General features: G+C 40.8%; 3 protein-coding genes across 3 annotated transcripts in view; all 3 read right to left on the reverse strand.

Annotated features, from left to right (window-relative positions):
* Positions 1-9,171: 9,171 nt before the first annotated feature.
* Positions 9,172-14,860, reverse strand: LOC115380755 (potassium channel subfamily K member 17-like). The gene is made up of 5 exons (XM_030081963.1): positions 14,645-14,860; positions 11,121-11,235; positions 10,798-10,964; positions 10,346-10,514; positions 9,172-9,431 (listed from the first exon to the last, which is right to left on the reverse strand). The coding sequence occupies exons 1-5, from the start codon at positions 14,858-14,860 to the stop codon at positions 9,172-9,174; spliced, it is 927 nt and encodes a 308-aa protein (XP_029937823.1).
* Positions 14,861-16,162: 1,302 nt separating this feature from the next.
* LOC115380756 (potassium channel subfamily K member 16-like) lies at positions 16,163-18,092 on the reverse strand. Its single transcript, XM_030081964.1, has 5 exons — positions 17,880-18,092; positions 17,231-17,345; positions 16,973-17,139; positions 16,655-16,823; positions 16,163-16,395 (listed from the first exon to the last, which is right to left on the reverse strand). The coding sequence occupies exons 1-5, from the start codon at positions 18,090-18,092 to the stop codon at positions 16,163-16,165; spliced, it is 897 nt and encodes a 298-aa protein (XP_029937824.1).
* A 2,595-nt stretch (positions 18,093-20,687) lies between these two features.
* kif6 (kinesin family member 6) overlaps positions 20,688-25,348 on the reverse strand; it is a 60,672-nt gene continuing 56,011 nt past the window's right edge. Inside the window, exons 21-23 of the mRNA XM_030044697.1 lie at positions 24,186-24,260; positions 22,975-23,090; positions 20,688-21,433 (exon numbers count right to left, since the gene is read on the reverse strand). Coding sequence (XP_029900557.1) covers positions 21,420-21,433; positions 22,975-23,090; positions 24,186-24,260 — 205 coding nt within the window. The 3' untranslated portion in view covers positions 20,688-21,419. The remainder of the gene's footprint in view (positions 21,434-22,974; positions 23,091-24,185; positions 24,261-25,348) is intronic.

The following is a 25,348-nucleotide window of genomic DNA, read 5'->3' on the forward strand; positions in this document are numbered from 1 at the left end:
CTCACAGAGCAAAATTGATATCCTTAAATTCTGGTCAGATGAAGGACACATGTGTTTACACAACAGAGCAGAGAAGGTCAGCGTTTGTGCACTATAAGAATACCAGGCTGAGATGTTTCCCTCAGCAGCGTACAATGGAAAAACCAAGTCATTTCATGTGTGTACTCTCCAAGGAAAGGGGATAAGGCGGAGTGCTGTTGCTATTCAAACATTCATATTAACCCTTTTAGATCAGTCAATTTGATTATCACAAGGGCACCTTTCCGAGCTGTTAGGTAATTATTTTAATGCATATGTGGCTTATAGTTGTGAGACGGAGCGCTTGGTGTTGCTGGAGGGAGGTTGAAACATGCGGTGGGAACAGGCTGTTTATGTTGCAGGTCCCACTCGCGTACGGGCATGTCCGGGCTCCGGCAACACTAAGCCAAAAAGGAAAAGCTTTGGGATGAGCAAGGCCACGTCGCTGGTTGGTGGAACAATCTGTGACTGTTTTTTAGCCTTTTACCAGATTAGAAATGGCATTGACTTCACTGAACCAAGTTACAAAGTCAAAAGTTCAAAGATTGTTTTAGTCACCAGGAAGGTTGACGGCGTTCTTGCGTCAAGGCTAGCCCACTGGGTTTGATTGTAGTAGAAAACATCACTATATGTGTAACTGCTCATCAACAACAAATTACATAAGACTGCAGTGGCAAGTTGACAAGCTGAAGGGCAGCATCTTTACTAAGCTTTTTTTAATCTTTACATTTATTCTCATTTATTCTTCTTTATTTATAATGCAAATCAGTAGTCTTACAAAACAACCTTATGGCAAATATACTGCATTCATTGTTTTAGCCACTTAGGACTTCTTCGGAATACATATTGTTGAAAAAAAAAAAAAAGTTTCTTCAATACAAAAGCCACTTTTATGACATAAAAAGTTACAGAGCATGAGTTCAATGAGGGTGAAACGAGTAGAAATGTCTTGGCTTCACCAGGTGCATCTGGCCAACATGTCGCGATACTTCCTCTGGTGATACATTATCGATACCCTTGTTCAAAGTATCGATCTTTGAGTTTTCAGCTTAATTTGCACAGATGCACATTACAATGATGCGTATTTCCTGCCTTTGAGTATCTGAACAGGAACACGTGTGTCATGTTCGTGTTCATCGCTGTGCAGATTAAAACACCGACAATCATGACTAATCCCTGCTTATTGGAATTTCTTTGCCTTTTCCAGGATATTTTTTCTTCTTCAGTTATAAATATTGTGATATATTATAGGTGATTATCTTACAATATATTGTATTTTGCAGAATCGCAATACCACGATATGGGTAAAATATTGCGGTAGTATGACATTGCCATGCCCAGTGATTCTCACCCCTAGTTTTCACCATTTCTCTTTTTCACTTACTATTGATGTTTTTGCATCTGATGATCCTGCTTGTGGAATTTTGTGAGTGTGCATTTGTTTTTCTGATGTTGAGATATTCATTGTGGGTGAGAATTGAAAGTTTTTCAGATTTTAAGCTTACATTGACAAATTTGGTTTTGTCTTCTGTTTTTGTAGCAGTTACAAATTGTGCGTCAACCTGACCTTGCTGGTAGGTTTATAAGACTAAACATTTGGTTTCCAGGACATGCCTTCTCTTAGAATAAAACTTTCTTGTAACCAGGGTAGGCAAGGGGACCTCAGTGTCATATGGCTCTCAGACAGATACACCAGATAATGTGTCTATTTTTCACCCAACATTAAAACACAGCCTACATAAAGGTTATATAAAGATAAACAAGAATCATGAAGATGAACAAATTGATTGCAGCATCATTCACTCTTGAAAGTTCAAATGTGTGGGTCAGTTGAGTGTATGTTAAATTACATTATGGCATGCTGCATAACTACTTGGCAATTTGTTTCTAACATAAAGAGGTCTGTTTTTTCTTGCCTTCTTTTACCATTTGCTTGCTTTTAAAACTGCATCATGTGTTTTGTGACCCATTGCATAACGTACAGTTATAGCAGCATCAGCATTGGCTCCATATGATATGCCATGATAAGCTTTATTCTCTTGATCATCAACCAACCCTTTTCAAGATATGAAAAACATTTTTTTTTCTTTTTGAGAGATGAAAAATCTGAAATCTCCCTTAAGAAGGCAAGAGGAGCCCCCTTAAGGCAATAGTCAAATTTCTGGTTACCAGTAAAGCGTGTTTGGACTCCAGGCTGGGAAGTGAGAGCGTGGACTGACAACAGCAGTGTCAGGATTCAGGAGTGACAGCTTGATTGAGCAATAGGGAGATTGCAGCAAGCTGTTTATAAGAAATGGTAGGAGCCGCCTGTTCCTGTAAAAACCCAGAATTGATTGAAAAAATCAGTACACGATTACTGACTTACTGACTCCTTCATCTTGGAAAAGTGTTTGATAATGTTTGCAAATGATAACATTATTCAAATTACCAGCTGTAAATTGGATTTGATTATTCATTTAACTATGTATTGAGTACACTTTGACAAATTAGGACAAAAGCTATAGATAAAATCAGAATATACTGAGTTTGATCACTTACAGCTAATCATGTTACAGCAAACCTATAGATTACACTACTGACTGCTATTCTGAGCAGGTAATCAGATTTATAGAGTACACAAAACATAATGTCATTACATTTTGTGATATAATTACCACATGCATGAAGGAAAGACACAGACATGCAAATATGCTCACATGTGCGATCACAGACAAACACAAACCGAGCCAGACTGCCAGACAGACACAAACTGAAGAAAAGTTGTTTTTTCTGTCCACGCCTCATTGTCAGGAAGGCCCTCAGAGCGATAGTAAGTATTTGTGGTTATCTGTCTTATCAGTGGGTGGGTAAACAAACCACTGTTTCAACTCAATTAACTCAAAAATGTTGAAATTTATGGCTGTTAACCAAGAGGTCAAGGCGAGGTCAACTTTTTCACCCTCATAACCACAAATTATGGCCGACCATTTGTGTCGAAAGCGCATCATGTTGCTGTGTGTGTCGAAAGGTGTGGTTAGTGGCCCCGGAGAGGTTTGGTCCATATTGGCCATGCGGTGTCATTTAAAAATGTGCCGTTTAAAAACACCAACTGCTTAAGTGTTGTGGAAAACAGCCTGATTAAATTTCAGGGAGGACTGAGCAAGATGGCAGACGAAGTGTCAGCTTTCTGTTCTGCTCCCTTGTTTTTTTTTTCCTCTCCTAAAGGTCTCATGACACAGATATCCTATGCATATCACAGGCTAATACTGCTTTTTGTGTCTCTGGGCCATTTTTAACATTTAAAGATTTAGCTCATGCACACACATGATCTTATCTTTAACATTGTTAGGTATGAATTTCCTGAAAACATCATTAAGCAATAGCAAACAGAGTGACAAGAGCCTGGAGGTTAAAGAGAAGGCTTGTCACTGGAAGGTTAAATCTCTCCGCAACGTCTTCAGCATACGCCATATTTACGTATATCCATTTTGCAAAGGAAATGTTTTCTCTTTAAGTAAATAACCGGCAGTGGACTGGCTCATGCTGCTTGGCTTTGACCTCGTCATGCGCACATGACGTACTGTAAGCCTGAGTTAGTCACGACATGTCTTGGTGCGGGTGTTTGTTGTTAATAAGTACTCAGGGGAAGGTGACTTTTTGCCACGTTGTGGGCAGGTCACTGTAGATCAGGGGCCATTTTCTGTCAGCCCTCCCTGTTGTTAGAGAGCCAAGTTGAGTCTGACCTTGCTGGTGGCTCATCTGTTTGTTGTCATGTCGGGGTCAGGTAGCGATTGCACTTTTTTGGTGGAAAACACCCCTCCCTTGTGTCCATAACACATCTTGCATACGTAGATCCTAATGCGTAGGCACGCAGTGAAGTGAATGCACAGGTAGCCCCCTTTCACTGACTCAGCATGCACACAGTACTCAGTGTCTTTTCAGTGTTTAGTCTGCCTGCTAAGACTTTTGGCTGTCTCACTCACGTGCCATATAGCTGCAGGTCAGCCGACAGACATCTGGGAACAGTGACTGGTCAGATTGTCCAGGATGATGCAAGCGAATGAAATGTTGCAGTTGAAATTTGCCTTAAGTCAAAAGTTTGGCCAGCTGAATGAAAAAGCCATCTGACAGGTTCTGTTCAGCCATCAGCTTATCTGCCTTCCCGCTGCCCCCTCTTTCCTACATATTTGCTTTTCTTTTGGTGACAGCACATGCCTGTCAGAGGATTGGTGTGAGTTATAGTTGACAACTCTGGTTGGAAAGCCACTAAGCGTCAGTCAGGTTCAAAACAGCACTGAAAAACAGAGAGGTCAAGAGGTTAAATGTGAGTTAAAACAAAAGGAGTTTAACCCATTTGAGTGAGTAGCCACTGACAGAGGGAGAGAAAACTGGGGGAGGTGGTGGGGGTGGGTGAGTAACACACAAAACACCTCAGAGGCAGGATGTGCTACTTGTCCTCCTATTGGCTCAGGACAGGGAGTTCAGGTCCAATGAGTGGGATGGACAAGGACACGCATAAGGCAAACATATCAGCTGCCCAAACCCACGGCCAAAAGTGAAAGAGAAAAATGAATGGAAATCTGGAAAGATGAAAAGAGAGAACAAATAAATGCAGTAAGTGAAGTCCAAATCCTCCACGCTCGCTGTTTGTTTGTGAAATATGTGGCTATTGATGATTTTTGCCCTCGGGTATCAGGGTGTGTCTTTAGCTCAGTGATAACTACCCCGACAAAATGAACCAGAAGTAGATCAATATTTTTTTATTACTGGTGCCTAGAGACTTATCAGTGCACCATCGCTCCTTTATGACATTAATATTTTTTAATGGCAGTTCCAGTGAAGATTATCTTTGAAAGTTATCTGGTTTGTTTTCTCATGACAGAAGTAAAGCTTGTCAATGATTAATAACATCAGGGAAGCGGCTTGGAAATCAGGCGCTGGTTTATCTTATCAGCTGAAAAGGCATTAATATGGGTTAGCGAGAACATTTTACCTCTGTTTGCACTTGGAATTAAGGTTAAAAGATGACACTGGTGTTACTGAGGTTCCACAACCTCAAACCTACTTATAGCAGATCACTGCTGAACACCACTTGAACAGTACATTGAACAATCCTTGATATTTACTCACGGCATTTACACAAAATACAAGGGTTTAGCAACACGCACTCTCCAAAACTGCAGTGGAGCCTCTGCAAAGCGCTTATGGCATTTAATTTAGTCATAATAAAATGTCATCTTAGGACAGCAGTTTATCAGTCCATAACCTCCTGATTCTCACATGTGCTTCGGACCTGCCAGCTAAAGAGGCCTACTTTCGAGGGATGTTAAATGAAGTGCCTGAGCTGGCCCAGGTTATTGTTTTTCCAGCTGTGCATATACCCCGACCACACAGTCAGATTCAGAAAACAACACGGTGGACGACACTGACTTCATGAGAGTTTGGCCAGTTGGTCACCCTAGCTAATATATAACAAGAGAATTAAGTATGTTAAGTAATAAAATGATTGACTCTATCATCATTATCTGCAGTTATGCCCTCATTGTTCTGAGAGGTTGGCTGCATTTTGTGCATGAAATGAACCAGACAGATCAGACAGTGTCTGACTCAGTGTCTTCCTTTTACTGCACTGCAGTCTATAAAAACACACGTAGGGCCTACTTAATGTTTACCATGTAAAATGAGCACCGTGGCTTAGTTGTTGTAATTCTGAGCACCTCTGGTGATATATTTTAATTATTGCAGGGGGGAGGAGACAGAGTTTACATATTTCAGACGGCAGACAGTGAATGTCATAAGTGTTGTGTAAATACTACAAATGTCTTTCCTAAATAAATAGTATCAACAGTATGAGGATAAACCTTTCTGTCATCCAAACATGGTGTTGTTTTTTACTCTACACCCTGTTGATTAATCTTCTTCTGGAACAAAACCTCACATTTAATCATCAGCTAAGTTGTATTATGAATCAGCAGTGTGGGAACTTAAGCTGTTAGGCAGACGTTTCTCACTTCCTGCTTAAACCAAACAAGTCTCATGGAAAAGAAAGACCCTCCAGCTTTTTTTGTAGACATGTATGTCTGTTTTACTGTCCTAAACAAGCTTGGCATTTTAAGATACGTCCCATTCACCAGATGGTCACTTACAATTAACTAACCTACTGCTACATGGTCAGAATTATCCATCTGCTAGAGACACACGGTGCCATTTCTCCCATTAGCATTGTCCTTTAATTGGAGCATCCTTACAGTGTTATTTTCACAATCTGTGTGTGTGTGTGTGTGTGTGTGTGTGTGTGTGTGTGTGAGTGTGTGTGGTCAGGCAGTGCAGTTTAAATGGAGACATGCAGGCACTTGTGAAGTGTACATCATGAATGGCCTAAAGTGCAGATGAGCTAGTGTGCAAACACGCACACACACACGTTGGTAAGGTCGCAATTGTATGTGTATGCACATGGTGTATTTGTTTGTTTGTCTGTGTGTGCTTCTGGAACATGTGCATTTGGCGTGTGTCTCAGCTAGCCCATGTGTTAGTGCACACACACAGAGGTGTGTCTGTTTGCATGTGTGTGATGGTGGTACTTATGTTTGGTATGTGTGTCAGACTCAGTGGTCACACAGAGTGCTTGCCCTAGAACTTTACTATTCACTCAGGCTAGAAAAGTGTCAATCTGTGTTCATCCATCACTGAAAATTTCCACTGATCACGTCCTGAGGCTGGACGGCGCCCCCCTGGGAAAACATCTGCTGACACACTCAGCGGCAGATGTGCTCACTTGATAGTGAGCTGTTGCAGAAATCACATTCATGCACATAGACACTGCTGCACAGAGACACCTGTATATGTCCAGTGTAGCGTGCAAGTTGAGCAGCATACCAGTTGAAGAGCATGCCACTGAAGTAAATAGGAAGCTGCATATCATCAGGCTGTGAGTCAGTTGTTTGGGGATTCTCGGCAAATATGTACATCCTCTCCTTTTCCTGTCATTCCCCTCCATTTTTTTTCTTTTTTTGCTCACATTTAACCCTCCAAATCCAAGTTCAGTTAATCTTTGAAGGTGAGATAGGCCTTGTTTCACTTCATTGTAGTAAAAAAAGGAAGAAAAAGAAATGAAACAAGAGTGCTGTGATTGAGGTCCAAATCTGAAGCTGACTCATCTTCTGCTACTATTCTTCTTCTTGGTAAAAGTGTGCCTGGCTGTGATGCTTCACAGTCCTGCCTCAGTGTCCTGTCTGTGTAATTCAGCCCATCATGCAGGCTGAATTAAAAGGTGACCAGACAAGAGCAAGTGAGAGGCAGCAGTCTTCTCACACATACTGAGTCCTCACTGAACCGTGGCCAAACAGGCATGTGGCATTTTGTTATACAAGGGTCACGTCGTTTTTTTCCCCCGCCTTGTCTTTCCCTTACCCATGCAGATAAACAGGAATCCACTTTTTGTTCTTCTTTTTTCACCTGCAGTTCTGCTCTCTCTTCTCCATCCTGCTATCACTTCCCCTACTTAATTTTTTCCCCATTTTGCTGTCTGTCTCGCCAGCACTTTCTCATTTTCCATTCCCTGTTGTCTGTCTTTATCATTCCCTCCTCCTCAGTATTACCTGACTTGCTTCCTGAGCTGTGAGTACTAAGAGGCGTTTGACTCCATCACTGTTTGGAACATTACTACCTGGCGGATCAAACGTCACCTCGGGAATTTGATTTTGTGGCATGAACTGCATTTTCCTCTACAAAATCCCAAATACACCCACAAAATGTGGAAACATCTCATTTGATGCACAAAGCTGAGTTCGTCACATTTGATTTCATGGGCAAAAATAAAAACGCTGCTTTCATTATGTTGACTAAATAAGCTTACATTTGAATTAAATCATATATTTATGTAGATTTATTCATTTTTATCATTACCAAAGTTTGTTTTGTGGCATGAAATCCATTTTGTATTTTGTGGACAAAAAAGCAGATAAGACAAAACAATCACCCGACCAAATCATCACTGTACATAATTCTTTAATTATACAAAAAAAGTACAAGAAAAGACATCGGGCAGTGAATTTAGTAGCAAAAAAGTGACTTCTTAGTATTTTGGTTTCTAAGGTGTTTTGACTCATACATAATACCGTACTTACATGCACAAAACTTGCCATGCTCTTACATGAAACAACATATTTGTACACAAAGCGTATGATTTAAATAGTACTGAACAATATGCATGTGTTGGTTTTCCTTTAGTTCAAAAGGTCTATTTTCAGTAGCATTCACTAGTATAGCAACACCACCTAGTGGATATAAACCTAATCAGTGCTTATCATAGATTAATGGCATACATTAATAAATGCTCAAATTAATGGTCTACACAGCAGATGAACAACTAGGTAAAAATATACATACATAATATTCAGTATAAAGATAACAGAGACTTAATGCCTTTAATGATTGCAACAGAAACTGTTATACAGCTAATCCTACAATGCAAAAAGTTACTTCTTTTACAGGTATTTTTCCATGTACTGCAGTTTTAGTTGTAGATCACCATTATGTTTAAATCATGAGCAAAATTCCCTCATTCACTTAAGCCACAGTGCCTGTCCCATTTTGTGACTCCGTTGGTCAGTTGCAAAATACCACTGAGTTGGCAGATGAGTTGCTCTGTGGTCAGCGGGATGAGGGAAACTGATTCAAAGGGACAGAAGAACCCAATGGTTGGACTGAATCTGAAAAATTTCCACTGACCACCAACCCAATGACATGAGTGTGGGACAAAATAAGCATTGACCCAGTATTCTTCCTTAGACTTCAATCCCTGAGGCCATTCTTGACCAGGTAGATTAACAGGCACTGAAATGGAGATTTACTTGTGTACAGTCTGGGCAAAGTTTGGTTATTGATGGGTACTGGATAAATAACAGGAACTAATAGCTTTCTGGCAAACAGACCAATGTGACTCAACAAAAACGAGTTAAAAACAATGTTTTTGGTGGCAGGTTTTTGTTACAGAGCGTGAGGGTCAAGATTGGTCAACCATTGTTTTTTGCACATTTTAAATAATCACTGTGCTGAAATGTGCAGCACACTCAAAAATATTCTAACACACACACATTTTGTCATTTCCTTTCCATAGTTTAGGCCTGTTTTCCATCATCTGATCTACTAGGTCAAAATCCTGAATCCGCTGCCTTATCTGGTAGTATATTCTGCTGGGGGCTCCTTGGTGTCATCCTCGTCTTCCACCTGTGTCTCGGGGTTGTCGTCCTTCACGCTGCCAGACTCTTCCTCCTGCTTGTGGCCCCTCCACCACTGTTTGGTATGAGCATTGAGCCGCTCCAGTATGTCGATGGAGTGGTTGATGACCAGAGCCAACCAGGCCAGGCCAAAGAAGATCCATGAAGCCATGAGGACGCTGTACCAATCTGGGTATTCTTTGTCAGGATTATTATCTGCCAAGGCAAGACACATTTGACACAAAAGCAAAAACAATGGAGGAAAGTAATGTAGAAAAATGTGGTTTGAAAGACAATATCGGTCCTATTTTGACTTCTCCATGTTGCGATTTGTTTTTCACAAATTTTTGGTTGCATAAGTGTACACAGAATATTCTCAAAATTCGAAAGTTGCTAAACACAGGTAATTCAATCTTGACTGGCAGGTAAATCAGCCAGAAAAAGACTGTTTTAGCCCGTTAAAATCACAGAAAAATGTCATTAGTTCATTAATACCAAATATGTTCCACGTTCAAAGCTCAGATTTTTTGGTCTACTTGTTGACTCCTGACCGCTCTGGTGTAACCTAGCTGGTTCATGCAAGCTCCTTACTTTAGGCTTATGCAAGGCTGAATGGCATGCATGCAAGGAATGGGTCTCCTAATTTCATGGTGCAACTATGAGCCAATCGTTGACCTCCATTAAACCTTGAGTTTTGCCATCAATCACAGCCAAGCACAGTAAAGCCAAAGAGAGCCATTGAGCAGAATTTGACTGCAGTTGGGGAAAAAAATCCTTTTAAATGCATACATCTTAATGGATATATGTTAATTTTAGCAAACATGTGTTGACCAAGTTGGAATTATTTATGCAACTTTCAAGTTTCATGGAACACTTTTTGACTTTTTTTTTTTTTTTTTTTTTTTTAAAACATGAGTGGGAATAAATTGGGGTAGTTAGCCACTTAAGTATAATCTGTACATACACAACTGATATTTGTGATGCACACATACATGGTGAGAAGTCAAAATAGGACTGCTATGGTTCTTTAAGCTGCGCACAAGTGGACATAAAGTCTCAGCACTTTAGGTCTCAGTTTGGTGCCACAAAAGTGTCTCTTGTATCACTCCAGGGCAGTTCCTGTACTGTACCTGCCACATAGTCTCCAAAGCCAATGGTGCTTAGGGTGATGAAGCAGTAGTAGATGGCCTGGGCATAAGTCCAGCCCTCGTGCTCTTTGAACACAATCATGGGCACGATAAAGAAGAGGACAGCTCCACACAGGTAAGACACCAGATGGACAAAGAACCGGGCGCACCGCTGGAGGGAGATGTGGGAAGGAGCGTTGAAGACAGGTCAAGTACTATGAGAATGTGTCCCAACATGAAAGTATAGAGGGAAATCAAAACCACCTGCAACCATGCTGATATTGTATACAGTCTGATTCATTTGGTGGACATACAAGAACATGTAAGTGCATGGTGATTGCCATTGCAGCTGAAGTACATAATACAAAGCAAATGAGGCAGATTTAATTTGTTGTCAGGTAGATGGTGAGGTAGTAATCTAGTATTGCACCGTGTACACTTAAAGACATCCTCACCCTTTGCCTTGTCTTCTTTTGGAGAAAGTCACAGATGTTCCTCTCTATAGCCAGCATGTACTTGCCCACCCTGTTGAGCACCACCATGTTCAGTGGGATGCCAAACAGAGCGAAGAACACGCAGAAGATCTGGCCAGCCGTGGTGCTCGGGCTCATGTTCCCATAGCCTGTAATATATTACACATTGCATTGTTAGTGTAAGATATCACTGGTCAGGGACATAAAATGCATAAAATAGTTAAATTAATTATATTGGCTCTTTGCCTCAATAATGTCTATGCAACATCATGAAATATCATGGATTACATCTCTTATCATCTGACCTATAGTTGTGACCACAGTTGCAGCAAACACAGCTGAGCTGGTGAACTTCCAAAAGCCATCTGTGGTATAGTTGCCTTTCAGACTTAAGCCGGCTTTAGATGTATCTTGAACCACCTGAAACTCACAAAAAATGCACATGGGATGAAACACCCCTTTCCTAACATTGTAGTCAAACTCTCACTTTCTCTTTGAATTGAATTTCAGGTCTACGCTGTTTCTCTAGCATTAAGTTACTTCTTGTTAAATGGGGAGATCCTTGGAAACGGTTTTAAAAAGTTACTCAGTGGGATATCATGTCCTCCTAAAATGACCGAACTCCTGCTCCTGAAAACCATAATTCATTGCACATGGTTATATAACTCCTGAACAAGCTGGTACAAAAGTTTCATGGTTATTTGGACAGACTGAGGCCATCTAGATCAATGGGCCACTTCTGTCAAAATGATGTAGAGAAGAGCTTTCTCAGCACTGTGTCAGAACACATACTATATGTTGACTCAGCCCGTTACATAAAAGTGTTGGGTTTATCGCCACTGTGACACTTACTGTTAAGAAATCCATAACAGTCTGAGATTAAACTAACATACTTTCTGTACAAGGCTTTTGGGTTTGGCATATATATATAACCTAGATACTATATAGCCTAGATACTTCCGAAACAATCTTTTGTCAGGATTATTATCTGCCAAGGCAAGACACATTTGATACAAAAGCAAAAAAGTGTAGGAAAGTAAAGCAGAAAAACGCGAGTTAAAAGACCATACTGGCCCTATTTTGACTTCTCTTCAAGTCCTGAGCTGTTGTTCACAAATATTGGTTGCATAAGTGTGTACAGAATAATCTTTAATTTTAGACATCTAGTATAATTCACCCCAATTAACTCCTATTCATGTTGAAAAAAACTTGAAAGCTGCTAAACACAGGTAATTAGATCTTGTGAGTACTTGATTGCCAGGTACCTAAGCCAGAATGACTGTTTAAGTCCATTATAATCAAAGAAAAAATTCATTAATACCAAAAATGTTCCACGTTCAAATCTGTTTTGAGTGTGTCTGTGTGCATTGCATCAGCCCCTGTCAAACAAACCATAAAATAAATAATCTGTATGCCACTGTCCCATATAAAGAAGGTTCACCTGTAGTGGTCTGCCTGGTTTTCAGCACCACAATGCAAATTTAAAGGACTACACTTAAGCTGTTGGTCACATTACTCCATCAGCCCAGTGACAGCCATTACTGAATTCATTACAGCTGTTTTAACTATTCTGTCAACATATGATGCAAACCCAACTTCCTGCAAACACAGCCCCCTTTTCTCAAGAAAAATGGTCTCATCATTCTCTAGAAATTCAAGTGTTGCTGCATAAATTAAGTCAGTGCAAGACACCTACGCAAAGTAGCATGACCAATGTCCCCTTGTGGTGTCACTTTTGGAGTGCTCAATCAAAGCTGCGGTGGCAGTGCATGCAGTTGCAAATGAGTCTCTGTGGCAAGCAGCTGCCGGTGGCTGCTTTCTCATCAGAGCGGTTGAGTTGTTGTATGGTGCCCCCTGCTGGGCACTTCTGATCCACTGATGAAGATGCTTTTTAACACAAGCACAATCAACATATGACAGTCTAACATGAGGCTTAACTGTTTTTTGACTTGACATTAAAGGAACATTTTGCCCAAAACAGAACAAACAGCCATACAGCCATCTAGCTCAAATGTGTTGGAGTGAAGGGAGAAAGGGAAGATCATGACAGACTGGAAACCTTGCCAAATCTCATTGAAACTGTCTGTATGGACATACTGCACTAGCAGTGAGTGGGAAAATATATCCACTGTACAAGAATAAGTGATCAAATATTAAAACACTGAAAGGTATATTACAGTGTACAGTAGTTAGAAATAAATCTATGCATAATAAAATGGTAGCTGCGGCCTCACAGGAGGTGTGACCTCATAACAGTTTGCTTCCGTTCTTGCTCAATGCGATGCAAATATGTTTGCAGTGAGCATCAAGGGATGGTTTCATATGAGGCCAGCAATATATACAGACAAATCTGAAAGACTTTAATATAATTTAAATCACATTTAGTTGAAAAGCTGGAGACTGTTTGTCTCCAGGTGGTGCTTCAGTTGGTGGTGCTTTACCAGAGGCATAATAAACTGGCTGCTTACTGTAGCTTGGGTAGGTTAAACAAGTTAGCTTGCAATTTCATGTTAATTGCTGTAGTCACTTAGCTCTGTAGCTCACTAGAATAAAGCACAACAAGATTATGATTTCCATAAGTATGCTTAATGATTATATGTGGGCAAAATAATAAAGTTGAAAAAGTAAAATAATTCTTTTAGATGCTTTCCAACACAAAACACACAATGAAATGCCCACTAGAAATGACTTCAGCGTAGGTGGAGCAGGATGTGCCATATGAGGAACCTCAGAGATGGATTCCAAACACTCTCTGATATTTAAAGTACAATATACAGTAAATGCTTATAGTGACAGACCCAGCAGGGCCGCAGTGATCCTCTCACCAGAAAATATTGAGTTTCATTAAGAAACTTATCTGTAAGAAGCCTGTCAGACTTTTTTGAAACTGGAAGCTGGGGGACATATGGAAATTTGAACACAGTGAGTGAAAACAAATAGGCTAGGACTGTTAAAATATCTGTGAGGACAGCAGACCATCAGCAAAACCAACAGCATGACCTAAAAAAAAAACAAAAAAAAAACAAAACAAAAAAAAAAAAAACACTTTTACACACATAGGCACTGACACACCTCCACGACTGGCTCCTCCTCCTCAATGGCGGTGGCAGCATGAAACTCCAATTACTGATCAAATAAGGACTCGATCTCCATAGAAATTAAGGACTTAAGGGCAGAATTTAAAGACTTTGGATCTGACACACAGAGGCACATCAAGAATAACAATGCATCAAACCAAGGATATTTACAACAAGATGTGCAGACACAAGAATTTCAGATCTGGAGAACTGGGTGAGTGAACTCGAAGATGAAAAACTACAGCACCAGAAAACATGAAATACCTCAACAGTCACATCATGGAAATGGGAGACCAGATGGAATACACTGGAAACAAATCAAGGCAAAATAATGTGTGCATTTACAACATTCATCCAGAAACTTTAAAGACGCTCTGCAGGTGGAAAAGGTGTTTCAGATCACACACAGAATAGGTGAACTGAAGGAAGGAGATCATTGCACAATGATCATTGTACTATCTGGACCACGATTTCACATTAAAACAACACACCTCCCCCAACCCGAATGTGAGATACCGAGGCAGTGAAAACTGTCTGTAAGAACTGTGTTTGTTGACCTGTGTATGAACGCATATTTTAACCATAACCTGCATTTGCTGTTGTATTAAACATTGGACATGATGTTTTTTTTAGCCTGGCTGGGCAAAGATGATTCTTCAGCTTAGGTTGGAAAATCATTCTGAAAAAACAAAACAAAACAAAACAAAACAAAAAAAACCCCTTTGTTTAGATTCCATGTTTCTGCGCCTCACCTGAGCCACTGCCTCGAGGCCCTCTTGGTTCAGACAGGAGTATTTCATGAGCAGTTGTCTTTTGTTCCCCAGTAAACGATTGATGTCTGTCTTCCCGTGGTCTCCTTCCACCTTCCAGAAGATCACCCCGCCGATCAGCACGTAGGCCACATAGACCACCCCCAGCATGAGGATGGAGGGCATTCGGGCCAAGTTGAGGATTTCTTTGATTGCCATCTCAGTGCCGTGGTGAGGCTCTGAGCTCTGGTTTAACTGGGATTCTCAACCTCTGCAGCCAGAGAATGAGGTAAGTGAGAGTTCACTTTCTCTCCACTTTCCATGCAATGCAGGCAAATGAACCTCCACCCAGACTCCAGTTTGAATCTGCAGTGGCTTATCATGCAAATATGGTGCCGTCAAATAAGAGAAACTAAGAGGGAGAGGCATCGTCAGAGTTGGAGCTTTAGTTGATGACTTAATGTCAGAGGATTTTTTTTTTCTGACTGAGATGGAGCATCCACTGGGCCCTTGAGTTTTCCCAGTGGGACAGACCCACTGCACTTCAGTGAATCAACAGGTTTCCACAGTGATATATGAAAGTATAAATCAGTGGCATAATTCACTGACCGGGATACAAGGCAAAGCCACAGAACCCTATAATAATAATCTTTACCATTTGATTCCTGGTCATAAAATGACATATTAGAAACTTATGATACACAAAAGCTCTCTTCCTTTATTCCAAGTGGCTTTCCGGGATGGGACCTGCATTATATGTGCTAACAGGTCCCACTGAGTCCAGACTCACATCACCATCTTGATTAATGTGTTTGTTTTAGATAGCCCTTTGCGCTCAATTCACTGGAGTTTACCATCAGTACACAAACACAGATGTGGACATACATGAGCATATGCACACACGCGCACGCACACACGCACACACACGCTCACAAGCTAATGTTACAAAAAAAAAAAAAAAAAAAATCAAATCAAATCAAGTCAGATCTTTGTTTCAGCTGAAAATACCAGCATGTTCAGTTAGAATGCAGTAAAGTGTAAAATACAATAAAATGTGCATAAACAAGAAGTACAAAAGTCAACACAAATTCCAAACTTAATCTAAAATCCAAAGATTTATAAACATTTTAAGACCTCCTGAGTCTCAAAAATGATTTACAGCATTTTAACCAAACTTTCTCACTGAGATTTTTACCCTGAACGTTTGACTCTTCTCTCTTTATAGAATGGCTTAACTGAGGTAGACATGTAAAAAACCTTGTAATGTTTTTACAGCCTTGTGTAGTCATAGTCAGTTGAGTGAATTTTGCCAGCAATAGAGTGAACAAATGTACAGGGGCACGCACTATCTTACAAAAGCATTCTTAGGAGATTGATGAACAGCTGCATATGTGTACAAAACGATCACACTGAATTCATCCTACAAAATAAATATTACACACAGCCTCGGGATGAATCTCCATCATTGTCGACTGCTTTCAGCTGCCAGTTCCAAGCAGACAGTCTGTGTACAGTCCACTCTCAGATCTTGGACTGGATGGCCCTCTGTCCTGACCCATCTTCCTGTTTACTGGATGAAATGTTGTCTTCTTCTTCCTCTTGTTTCTTAAAGCCTGGATATGTGAGGCTGATTGCGTACTCCATTGATCTGGCTCCCATGTTGAGGATTAGAGCAAGCCAACCCAAGGCAAAGATGATCCATACCCCCGCCAAGCTACGGTACACTGAGATGTACTGCTTGTGTGGATCAGTCCCTAAAGGAATTGACATTATCTTGTCAGAGCATGTTATTAGATCATTTTAAGCCAAAATAATGGCCCAATATGTTCATAAAACAAAGATGAAGGAGGATAATGTAAACAAGCTCATTATACCTATTGCCTGGCTTAAACAATTACATACTGAAAATAGCAAAATATTAAGTCAAAGCTTTACAAAGGCAGTGCTGAGGTGGACAGGGGTGACTGCCAGGGCCTTCCCACACATTAGTGCTTGTTTGTTATCGTTACTCACCCACGACATAATCTCCAAAGCCGATGGTGCTGAGGGTGATGAAGGCGTAATAAAAGCCCTCCCCATACGACCATTCTTCCACGTAAGTGAACAGCAGAGTGGGGATGACCAGGAACACCAGGCTGCCCGTGATGAGAAACAAACTCACTGCCAGAACCTCAACGGATTGCTACAGGGCAGATTACCAAACAGGTTAGGTGAGATCCAGCGCTGTGCATTGAACATACTTTAGCTTATTTGCCAAATTTGGGAGATCTGAAATGTATCATAGATTTGCCGCTCCAATCCATTGATTACCATATAAACACCCATCAGTACCTTGTGTGGAACGAGCGAGACCATGCCCCTCTCCAGTCGTCCCAAGTGGATGGTGAGACACTTCCCGAGCTGTTTGAGAAAGGCCAGGTTGAGCGGGATCCCACACAGAGCGTAGAAAACACAAAACACCTGACCGGACACAGTGCTGGGAGACAGATTGCCGTAGCCTGTGAACCAGACGATTGTTTATTAGCATGCCATGTCACTCCATACCAGACAGATAAGATGGTTAAGAAAGATCAGTGCAAGTACGCTCACCTATGGTTGTGACCACTGTTCCAACAAAAAAGAAGGAGCTGCTGAAATCCCAGTTAGTGGGATTGGTTGAGTTGCCAGAGGGATTCACCCCCTTTTCCCAGGCATCTAAAATCACCTGCACACATGAAAGCCTTTTAAAACATTTGAATAAACTCACAATCATCTGCATAGAAATTCAGATTTTAGATAAAGCATGAGAATAGGACATAGGAAATACATTTATCAGTCATACTGAAGTTATACATCAAGGAATTACTTGGGCAAACACATTTTGGATTATGAAACAATTATTGATGTATTTGTCAGGTTACTGCAACATTATTTACTGCTATGTACTCAATGGGCTAATCATAAAATAATCTATATGACCTCATTAAATACAGTATTCATTATTTATTTTACCCTTTGAACTATTTAGTTTTCAAAAACCAATTTGTTTACTTCTTCAGGTCACTGATGACTACAGTGACAAAGAAACATTGGCTAAATCATTTCAGCATCCATTTGTGGTTCAACATAAGAAACAGAATTTTAGACGTTCTGCTGTTACTCGAGACAGCACAATTTAGGCTGTTGCTATTTATCTATATTGTCCTAAAAACTCTACAGCAAAGTTTTAAGACAGACAAGAAGAAAACTGAACCAAAACCTCAACAAACTTCTCCAGGGCCGGGCCGTCGAGGCAGGTGTAATTAGCCAGAAAATTCAACTTCTCCAGCTGGAAGTGGTTTCGGTTGTTGCTCTCTGCGTCTCGCTCCAGTATCTGGAAGACGGTTGCCCCCAGCAGCAGGTATGTGAAGTGGGCCAGAGCCAAGAGTGCCGTCCAGCTCACCTTGATCTGGGCCACCTGGAACCTCGCCATACTCCAGAACCGGGGTGGATGGGCTGGACAGGCTGATGCTGGTTATAAAGTCCAAAGTTATGTCCAAAGTCCTTAGCTGGTGCACCAAAAAATGTGATGGTCTTCAGAATTTGAAAGAGGTCATTGACTTCAGTGAGGAGTAACAATTAAAGTCTTGATCAAAGACCTCGTGTGTCGATCCTCAACTTCCATTATTGCAGATGTCAAGAAATGCAAACTTTTTAAAGGTGAGGCACAAATGTACTGAAGTGTAAATGAGAGGCAGTTGATGTGGAGTACTTTTCGATGGCAGCGATATCAAAACGATGGTAAAGTAAAGTAGCATCTGAATGGGTGGTTACAGGCTGGTGTGCTAGTCCTGACTGGACAGTCCTACCGCAGAAAAATCTCGATCATGCTCTTGCTCTGATTGGTTAAATAAAGGAGCACAGATGTTGGTCGCTGATTTATGGGTTGCTCCAGTAACGATCAAACTACCCTTCTCCATTAGGGTGACATCTGGACACACACACCTACACACTTTGGGCCCTTTCCACTAATAAGGAAGCGGTGGCAGCATCTTGTCAGCAGAACAAAAGTTAATATTTTACCCGACTGCTGGTGATTGTTCACGCACGCACAATCGCAAAGTGCTTAATCCATAGCCTTTAGGTAGGATTCTGGTCTGCGGGAACTCTTTTTGTCCGCTGACCAGCAGCCAGTTTGAACTCCAGGAAACATGGTTTGATCATAAACAGAAACTGACATCTAAAGCAACAGCATCAGTGGTCAAATTAAGGCAGTCTTAAACATTCATGTCAATAAAGATTGATTAATTATGGATGCCTCAGTCTCCTCAGCGTCTACAAATAAACTTTCTAGCACGTAGACATCTGCTAGAACTATCATCAAACCTTTTCCACACACTCAAGAGCCAGGCATGTTTAGGGTTGAATAGGGAGGAAGGAGCTGACATTTTGGGGAGGTGTGGAGTGTACTACATGATCATGGGCCATAAATTGAAGAGTTGAGAGAAGTCTGGAGGGAAACCTAAATGGACTTCTCTGGATTCAGTACATATTAGGCTTTATGTTAGATAAGAGGAATCTTCTTTAGACCTTGTTGCTAAAAGGTTAAATTGGTGTCCCAGTTGGTTGCCAGACAACCTTGCACTGCCTGATTGCTGAAAAAAAGAATTTATAGGAATTTTCCAAACCTCCAGCTGCAAGAGGTCAGCAGTAATGTACCAAGAATGTAGCTGTGTGGGTTCTCCTACAAGATTTCTTAAGCCTGCCAACCACAAAGTTATAACTTAAAATTTAAAGACAGGGGGTGTAAGGGGCTATAATAAAAATATTTGGAGGGATTTTCACCCTATCTTCTAAATCTGTGTGTGATTTGTGTGTGGGAGTGGTGTGATGGGGGAAAAGGTCACCTAGGGGTCTCCACTTGGCCGTTCAAGGCGGCTTTAACACGCACACGTTTTGCGATGAAAATCAATGATGTGACTGAGGGAAATAACAGAAATTAAGACTTGGGCAAAGCAGTCTCTTTCACCATGGCAACTCCTTGTCTGGATGCAAATCACTCAGCTCCTTGTCATCTGTCAAACAAATCAACGCTGTGACATGCAAAGAGGCTGCTGAGATGTTCACAACATGCCTCCTGTTTGTTTAGGGGTGTAGCAGCGGCTTGGCATGTGGCTGGAACATTAGAGTGTGATTACCATCTGACGTTACCTAAAGAAGAATTATGGATACAGTCAAAAGGGAAAACACTGGACAGTGGTGTTACTTTCTGAATAGTCAGGGAATGTGTCCTCAGGTATTCACAATACAGACTTATACATGCATGGTCCTTAATAGGGCATAAGAACAGGAAGAGATTAACATTAGAGTAAATTTAAGCCCCCTTATATGCCTATTAAGTTGGAAAAATGCTTCACACAAAGCAAATGTTTGCAATATGTTACGCAATATGTTATTTCCTTTCATAAGTTATGCCAGTTTTCACATCTTAGTGCATCTCCTAGACATTTATGAGGGCTGACTTAGGCCAGACAGAACTCTGGACAGATGCTGAATAAGTTTAACTGCAGATTGACTATTTCCATTTTCCATTTTTTAAACTTATCAAGCATCCAAAGCCCCTGCCCTCCTTACATACCTCACCGCTGAAGTTTGTAAAAGAGCCACTCAAGGAAGTTACTTTTCCGAGGTAATTTTCCAATTGAACTCCACAGGAGTGGAGCCAGGTGGAATTGCTCAAGTGACCACTTGCATGTGAGGACGTATGATGGAAGGTCAAGGGCTCAGAGCTGCAAAAAAAAAAAAAAAACTACATACACTGAGTGTGACTTATCTGATACATAATTTCCAAAGGATCACCCCTACAGACAGTTAAGTGTAGCTTGCTGTATGGTTCAGGCAAACAGAATGGAAGAGACAGACAAAACAAGCAACTCTAAGCCATGTTTAATAGTCAGTGCACGCCACATTGACTCCAGTTTTTCAAGAATATGCAAATAACAATGTACACAGTATACTCAACCCCCCTGTTATAAAAGGTGTGTAGCAGTGGATGACCACTCATGCAGTACTCACTCATGCAATAGAGACCTCACTGTCTCTATTTGTATAAAAAGTAGTCTGCAAGATATTATTCTCCATCATTATCATCAATTGTTAGTTTTAATATTTTGTGCAGATTTTGTGATTCACATTGAAGTCACGGTTTACATTAAAAAAAGTCAAATTGTGTCTTTCTCTGAGGGTCATATACTTGATTGCACACAGCACTATTCACAGTATTTTACACAAAATGGCAGCTGGTAAACACTCACTGAAGTACAACAAACACAACATGCATTCGAAATAAATGTTGAGGTTTCCTGTGACCATGAATGATGACCAAAAGTCATAATTCATTCCGTCTTTAAACAGAAACCGGGGTTGTTTGAGTTAACTGGCCTGTCAGTGTCCGGTCCAGTTCACGGCCAGTTCCTCCTGATATCTTGAGACAACATTTGTTCAGATCAAATGGCCGGCACTGGCTGTGATTTACACCGCTGACCGTTACATCACCAGCATCATCTCCAGCAGGTGAATCATTATGCGTACGTGTGTGTGTGTTGTCTTTTCATAAGAAATCTAGTATGTGTGGAAATAAAAAAATATATCTATTTGCTCAATCATGGCACATCAGCTGCTCTCGTCATCATCAGTCCATCTCCATCCCTGGACCTCTCACAGATATTTCAGAAACTCTCTTCCTTTACCTGATAGATGATGAGGCTTGACAAGCAGTCCAACGATGAAGACGTGCGTACAGCCTTAGCTCCTCATATCATCACTGAGACTGGCCTGAAACAAACAAAAAAACAAGACTGATACAGATTAGAGAGGCAAAATTACCTTGATTATAGCTATTTCATATGCAGGAAAACCTTTCTTTTAGCTTTCAAGCAAATAAAAGACACATGAACACATTTTCCATGACTTTAGGAGCTTCTGCGTAAACATAAATAATAGAATCAACACAAAAAGCCTCCGGTCGAATCCTTTTTTAAAACGTGATTTCATCCACACTGACCCCCTCCACTCTGCCGTTGTACTCTTCTCTCCTCCCGCTTCCCTACACTACCCAGCATGCACCGGCAACTTAAAAGCTGTTGTGATCGGAGGGATCACCCCATGCGGAGGTAACCGGACAACCAACGAGAAGGGCTTTCCTGTCAAAATATTTAGTGGCGTAATTCCATGTTAAAGAGGCATGTGATGATGACTCCTTGCCTGGGGAGTTAGAGCAGAAAGAACAGAACAACAGAAATAAAGTATGAAAGAAAGAAAACATAAATTCAGAGGGCAAATCTCGGTCCGTTGGCCCGACTATTTTTCTGTCTGGTGTGTGTTGATCTGGCCATCTTTCTGTCTGTCCACATGACCTCAGCCTTTCTGGATATCTAGTCTGTGTAGTGGCAAACCGCAGCATATAGCAGCTGCAGTCAGCCAAGTCCACATCACCGTCTGCCAAAGTAAGCAGCTAGACGAGGGTCAAAGGAGACAGAGAGAGACAGAACGTGTGTGTCTCAGAGGGAGAAGCAGCTCCCAGCAATAGAGAGCAGTGGTACAGTAGAAAGAGATAATTGTCTCAAGGAATGCAAGGAAGTGAGGCTGCTGAAAGGATAAAAGTTAGGAGCAAACTGAGACTCATTGACAGGCTTTGGTGGTGATGGCGCTGAGAGGGTGCAGAGTGTTTTGTGAGGACGCGGAGGCCTATCTGTGTAAAACAAGGCGGTTTGGGATGTGGGACGGAGCAATAGCCTGGTCAACCAGCGGCCTTTCTAATGGGATGGCGTCTGGGAAGTTTATCAGCTGAAAATAACATGTTTGCTGCTGAAAAAGTTCCATTTCAAAGAGCTTTAGTTTACTCCTTCCAGGGTTTCTGTAGCTATTTGAGAGGCCAAAAATACAAAAGGAAACATAATTTCTTGTGTGTTGTGCATTCCTGCCAAACCAAAGCAAAATGCTCAGTGGAGTTCAAATGATTTTCAACCTGTAATGTCCTCTGTCTTTTTAGCAGCTTTTCTTTTGTAATGCAAAGTATTATCACTTGTGGTGTTACCCAACAAGCAAAAGCTCAACTTTGCCCAGCTGCATTTGAAAGAAGATCAATTTGTCAATATGCGGTAAATGGGATTTTAAAATGCATGCAGTTCATCTCTTCACCACTAGAGGGAAATATTGAATCCTGAATGTGAGATGTATAGCATGCTCTTTTCATTAGTGTTTTCTTTTTCGTCTGTGTGTGGGTGTGCGTGAGTGCGTGCATGTGTGTGTGTGTGTGTGTGTGTGTGCGTGTGTGTGTGTGTGTGTGTGTCTGTGTGTGTGTGTGTGTGCATTACCTGTCCTATTGAGCAGGCTTTGTCTGGCTCTGATAAAGGCCAAGATGTCTGCATCTGTCTGCTGGTCTCCAGTCAGGGGGATGGCGGAGGATGAGAGCTGAGTGGTGGAAAGTGCCCTGAAATGTACACACACTTATCTGTGACATGTTGCTATCAGTGTTATGGAAACCACTCTGTATACACACACACACACACACACACACACAACCTTCACACAGTATACATTTCTCGCCAATTTTGAAACATGAATAGGGTCTTTATTATACAGCAGTGTGCAGCAGTAATCCTGTTGTGTATATCATGGAGGGAAATGATGTAATGTTTTCCAAGGCTCTAATACCGTCTAATAAATCCAACAGAGGTCTTGATATAAATCTAAGTATCTGCTGTGTCAGTGTAAGCTTGAAAGGCCCTCACTCCAATCATTCTGAAGCAGCACGTTGAAAACACACTGACCGCCGCTGTTGTAAAACCTTTAACTGCCCCTCAGTCCAAACAGCTCCATTCCGACATTTTTGCATTATGTAGCATATGTACTACGCTGCACTTATACTTTACATTACCACAAGCCCCTTTCCAAAGCACAGCACACATTGTTTCCACTCACTTCTCCAACGCAATTGGACAAACTCAGAAACTATGTCACGCCTTGGAAAATGGTTTGTAGGAATGTCAAGCATGTGTGCAGTGTAGTAAGTTGGCTAAAACATGCAGGACCCCCCCCCCTTAAAAATAACAAAATGATTCTTTAACAGGTAACAGCTCACCTCAAGGAGACTATGTATAAAACAATACTACCTCTGTTGCTGCAAGTGGGTGCACTAGAGGAACAAAAAGCTTCGAAGCTGTGTATTGAGTGTTTTAGTGTGGCTGTAAAAAGCAGTTTCAGCGGTGGTGCCACAGGTCTTTGATTTATTAATAGAGTATGGAGACATTACTTCACAAAGGAGTAAAAGTTTATGGCCATGTTCATAAGTGTAGAGAAAACACCCTATAGCCATAAAACCTGCAGGTCCAGGCTGTATGTGCAGACGTAAGGAATCATGTAGGCATAATGTATGTGCTGTATGCTACTGTATTTGCATGGCCCAGTGAGTTATAGGTCTCTCAATCACAGTTACAGAGATGCATTATTGCACATAAGGTTTACACACACACACACACACACGCTTGTAAATATGACCCATTCTTGCCAGTTTGGCCTAATCTACCTCAGCTCGGGTGAAGGGGTGATGGCAGTCTCCCTCCCAACTTGTGGCTTGTCACTCCAGGCTGGCACCTGGCTCCTGAAATTCATCAACAGAACATACTGTGATGTACACACTGCAAAAACGCAAAATCTTACCAAGATTATTTGTCTTATTTCAAGCTTGTTTCATTGGCAAAATTTGCCAGTGGAAAAAGTGAAAATTCACTTGAAATAAGTAAAAATTAGCTAGAAACAAGAAACAAATTTTGCCAATGAAACAAGCAAATTTTCACTTGTTTCAAGCAAATTTTCACTTGAAACAAGAGACAATTGTCTAAAAACAATTTACTTCTGAGGTGATCATGTCTTATTTTAAGTGTAATGAGATATTTTGACTAGGAATAAGACATTTATGACTTGAAATAAGACAAATAATCTTGGTAAGATTTTGAGTTTTTGCAGTGCATTATAGTTCAACAGTGCTTCATACAGAGTGTCTACAAGTGTCACAGAGTTAAATGTAATGCTTTTGAAAACTTAAAACATTTTAAGACAAATTTTAGCAAAATTTATGTTTGGTTTTTGGATAAATAATCGTTTTCCACACATAGAGCACTGTTTCACTAACTGGTCACTTACATGAGTAGCAACACTTAAACCAACAGAATTACTCTTCAAGAAAGCCTTTTTTTTGGATTTAAAAAAACAAAACAAAACAAAAAAAACCTCTCATTCCATCATCACTGTAACCTCAAAAATTTTAAATATGCTTGTTTTATGTCTAAGGTTTTGCATGGGCTCGCCCAGTGGTAGTGGCAATAGCAGCAGGCACACCACTAGAGGGCACTGTGTGGTGCCATGTAGGCGCACCACAGTTGGACAAACTGTGCTGTCAGTGCAGGGAAGAAGATACTGGAATAGCCTACTACTTGCAATAAAGGAATGTCCTACATACCCCACTTTTAAGACTCATCTCATCTCAAAAAATGGCTCAACTTTTAGCTGGACATGTATATAATGTGTTTGTCTTTTTTATTTACTTATTTGTATATTTGTATTTGCATATTGTTAATTAAATTGCTTGTGTTTTTGCTACCGATGTAAATAGCATTCTTGTTAACCCCAGTATTTTACATCTTGTGTTCTGTCCCTATTAAATAAACAAATAAAAAAGTATTCAAATAA

This window comes from Myripristis murdjan, chromosome 22, assembly GCF_902150065.1.
Source record: "Myripristis murdjan chromosome 22, fMyrMur1.1, whole genome shotgun sequence".
Taxonomy (NCBI): domain Eukaryota; kingdom Metazoa; phylum Chordata; class Actinopteri; order Holocentriformes; family Holocentridae; genus Myripristis; species Myripristis murdjan.

Bases quoted from the DNA above. Each gene is read 5' to 3' on its own strand.
- LOC115380755 (XM_030081963.1), bottom strand. From the start codon at position 14,860: ATGGCAATCAAAGAAATCCTCAACTTGGCCCGAATGCCCTCCATCCTC. The intron at 11,236-14,644 runs GTGAGGCGCAGA...TGTGAGTTTCAG, and splicing joins GCCTCGAGGCAGTGGCTCAG to GTGGTTCAAGATACATCTAA. The intron at 10,965-11,120 runs GTCAGATGATAA...AATATATTACAG, and splicing joins AACTGTGGTCACAACTATAG to GCTATGGGAACATGAGCCCG.
- LOC115380756 (XM_030081964.1), bottom strand. From the start codon at position 18,092: ATGGCGAGGTTCCAGGTGGCCCAGATCAAGGTGAGCTGGACGGCACTC. The intron at 17,140-17,230 runs GTGAGCGTACTT...TCTGGTTCACAG, and splicing joins AACAGTGGTCACAACCATAG to GCTACGGCAATCTGTCTCCC. The intron at 16,396-16,654 runs GTGAGTAACGAT...CAATTCCTTTAG, and splicing joins CTTTGGAGATTATGTCGTGG to GGACTGATCCACACAAGCAG.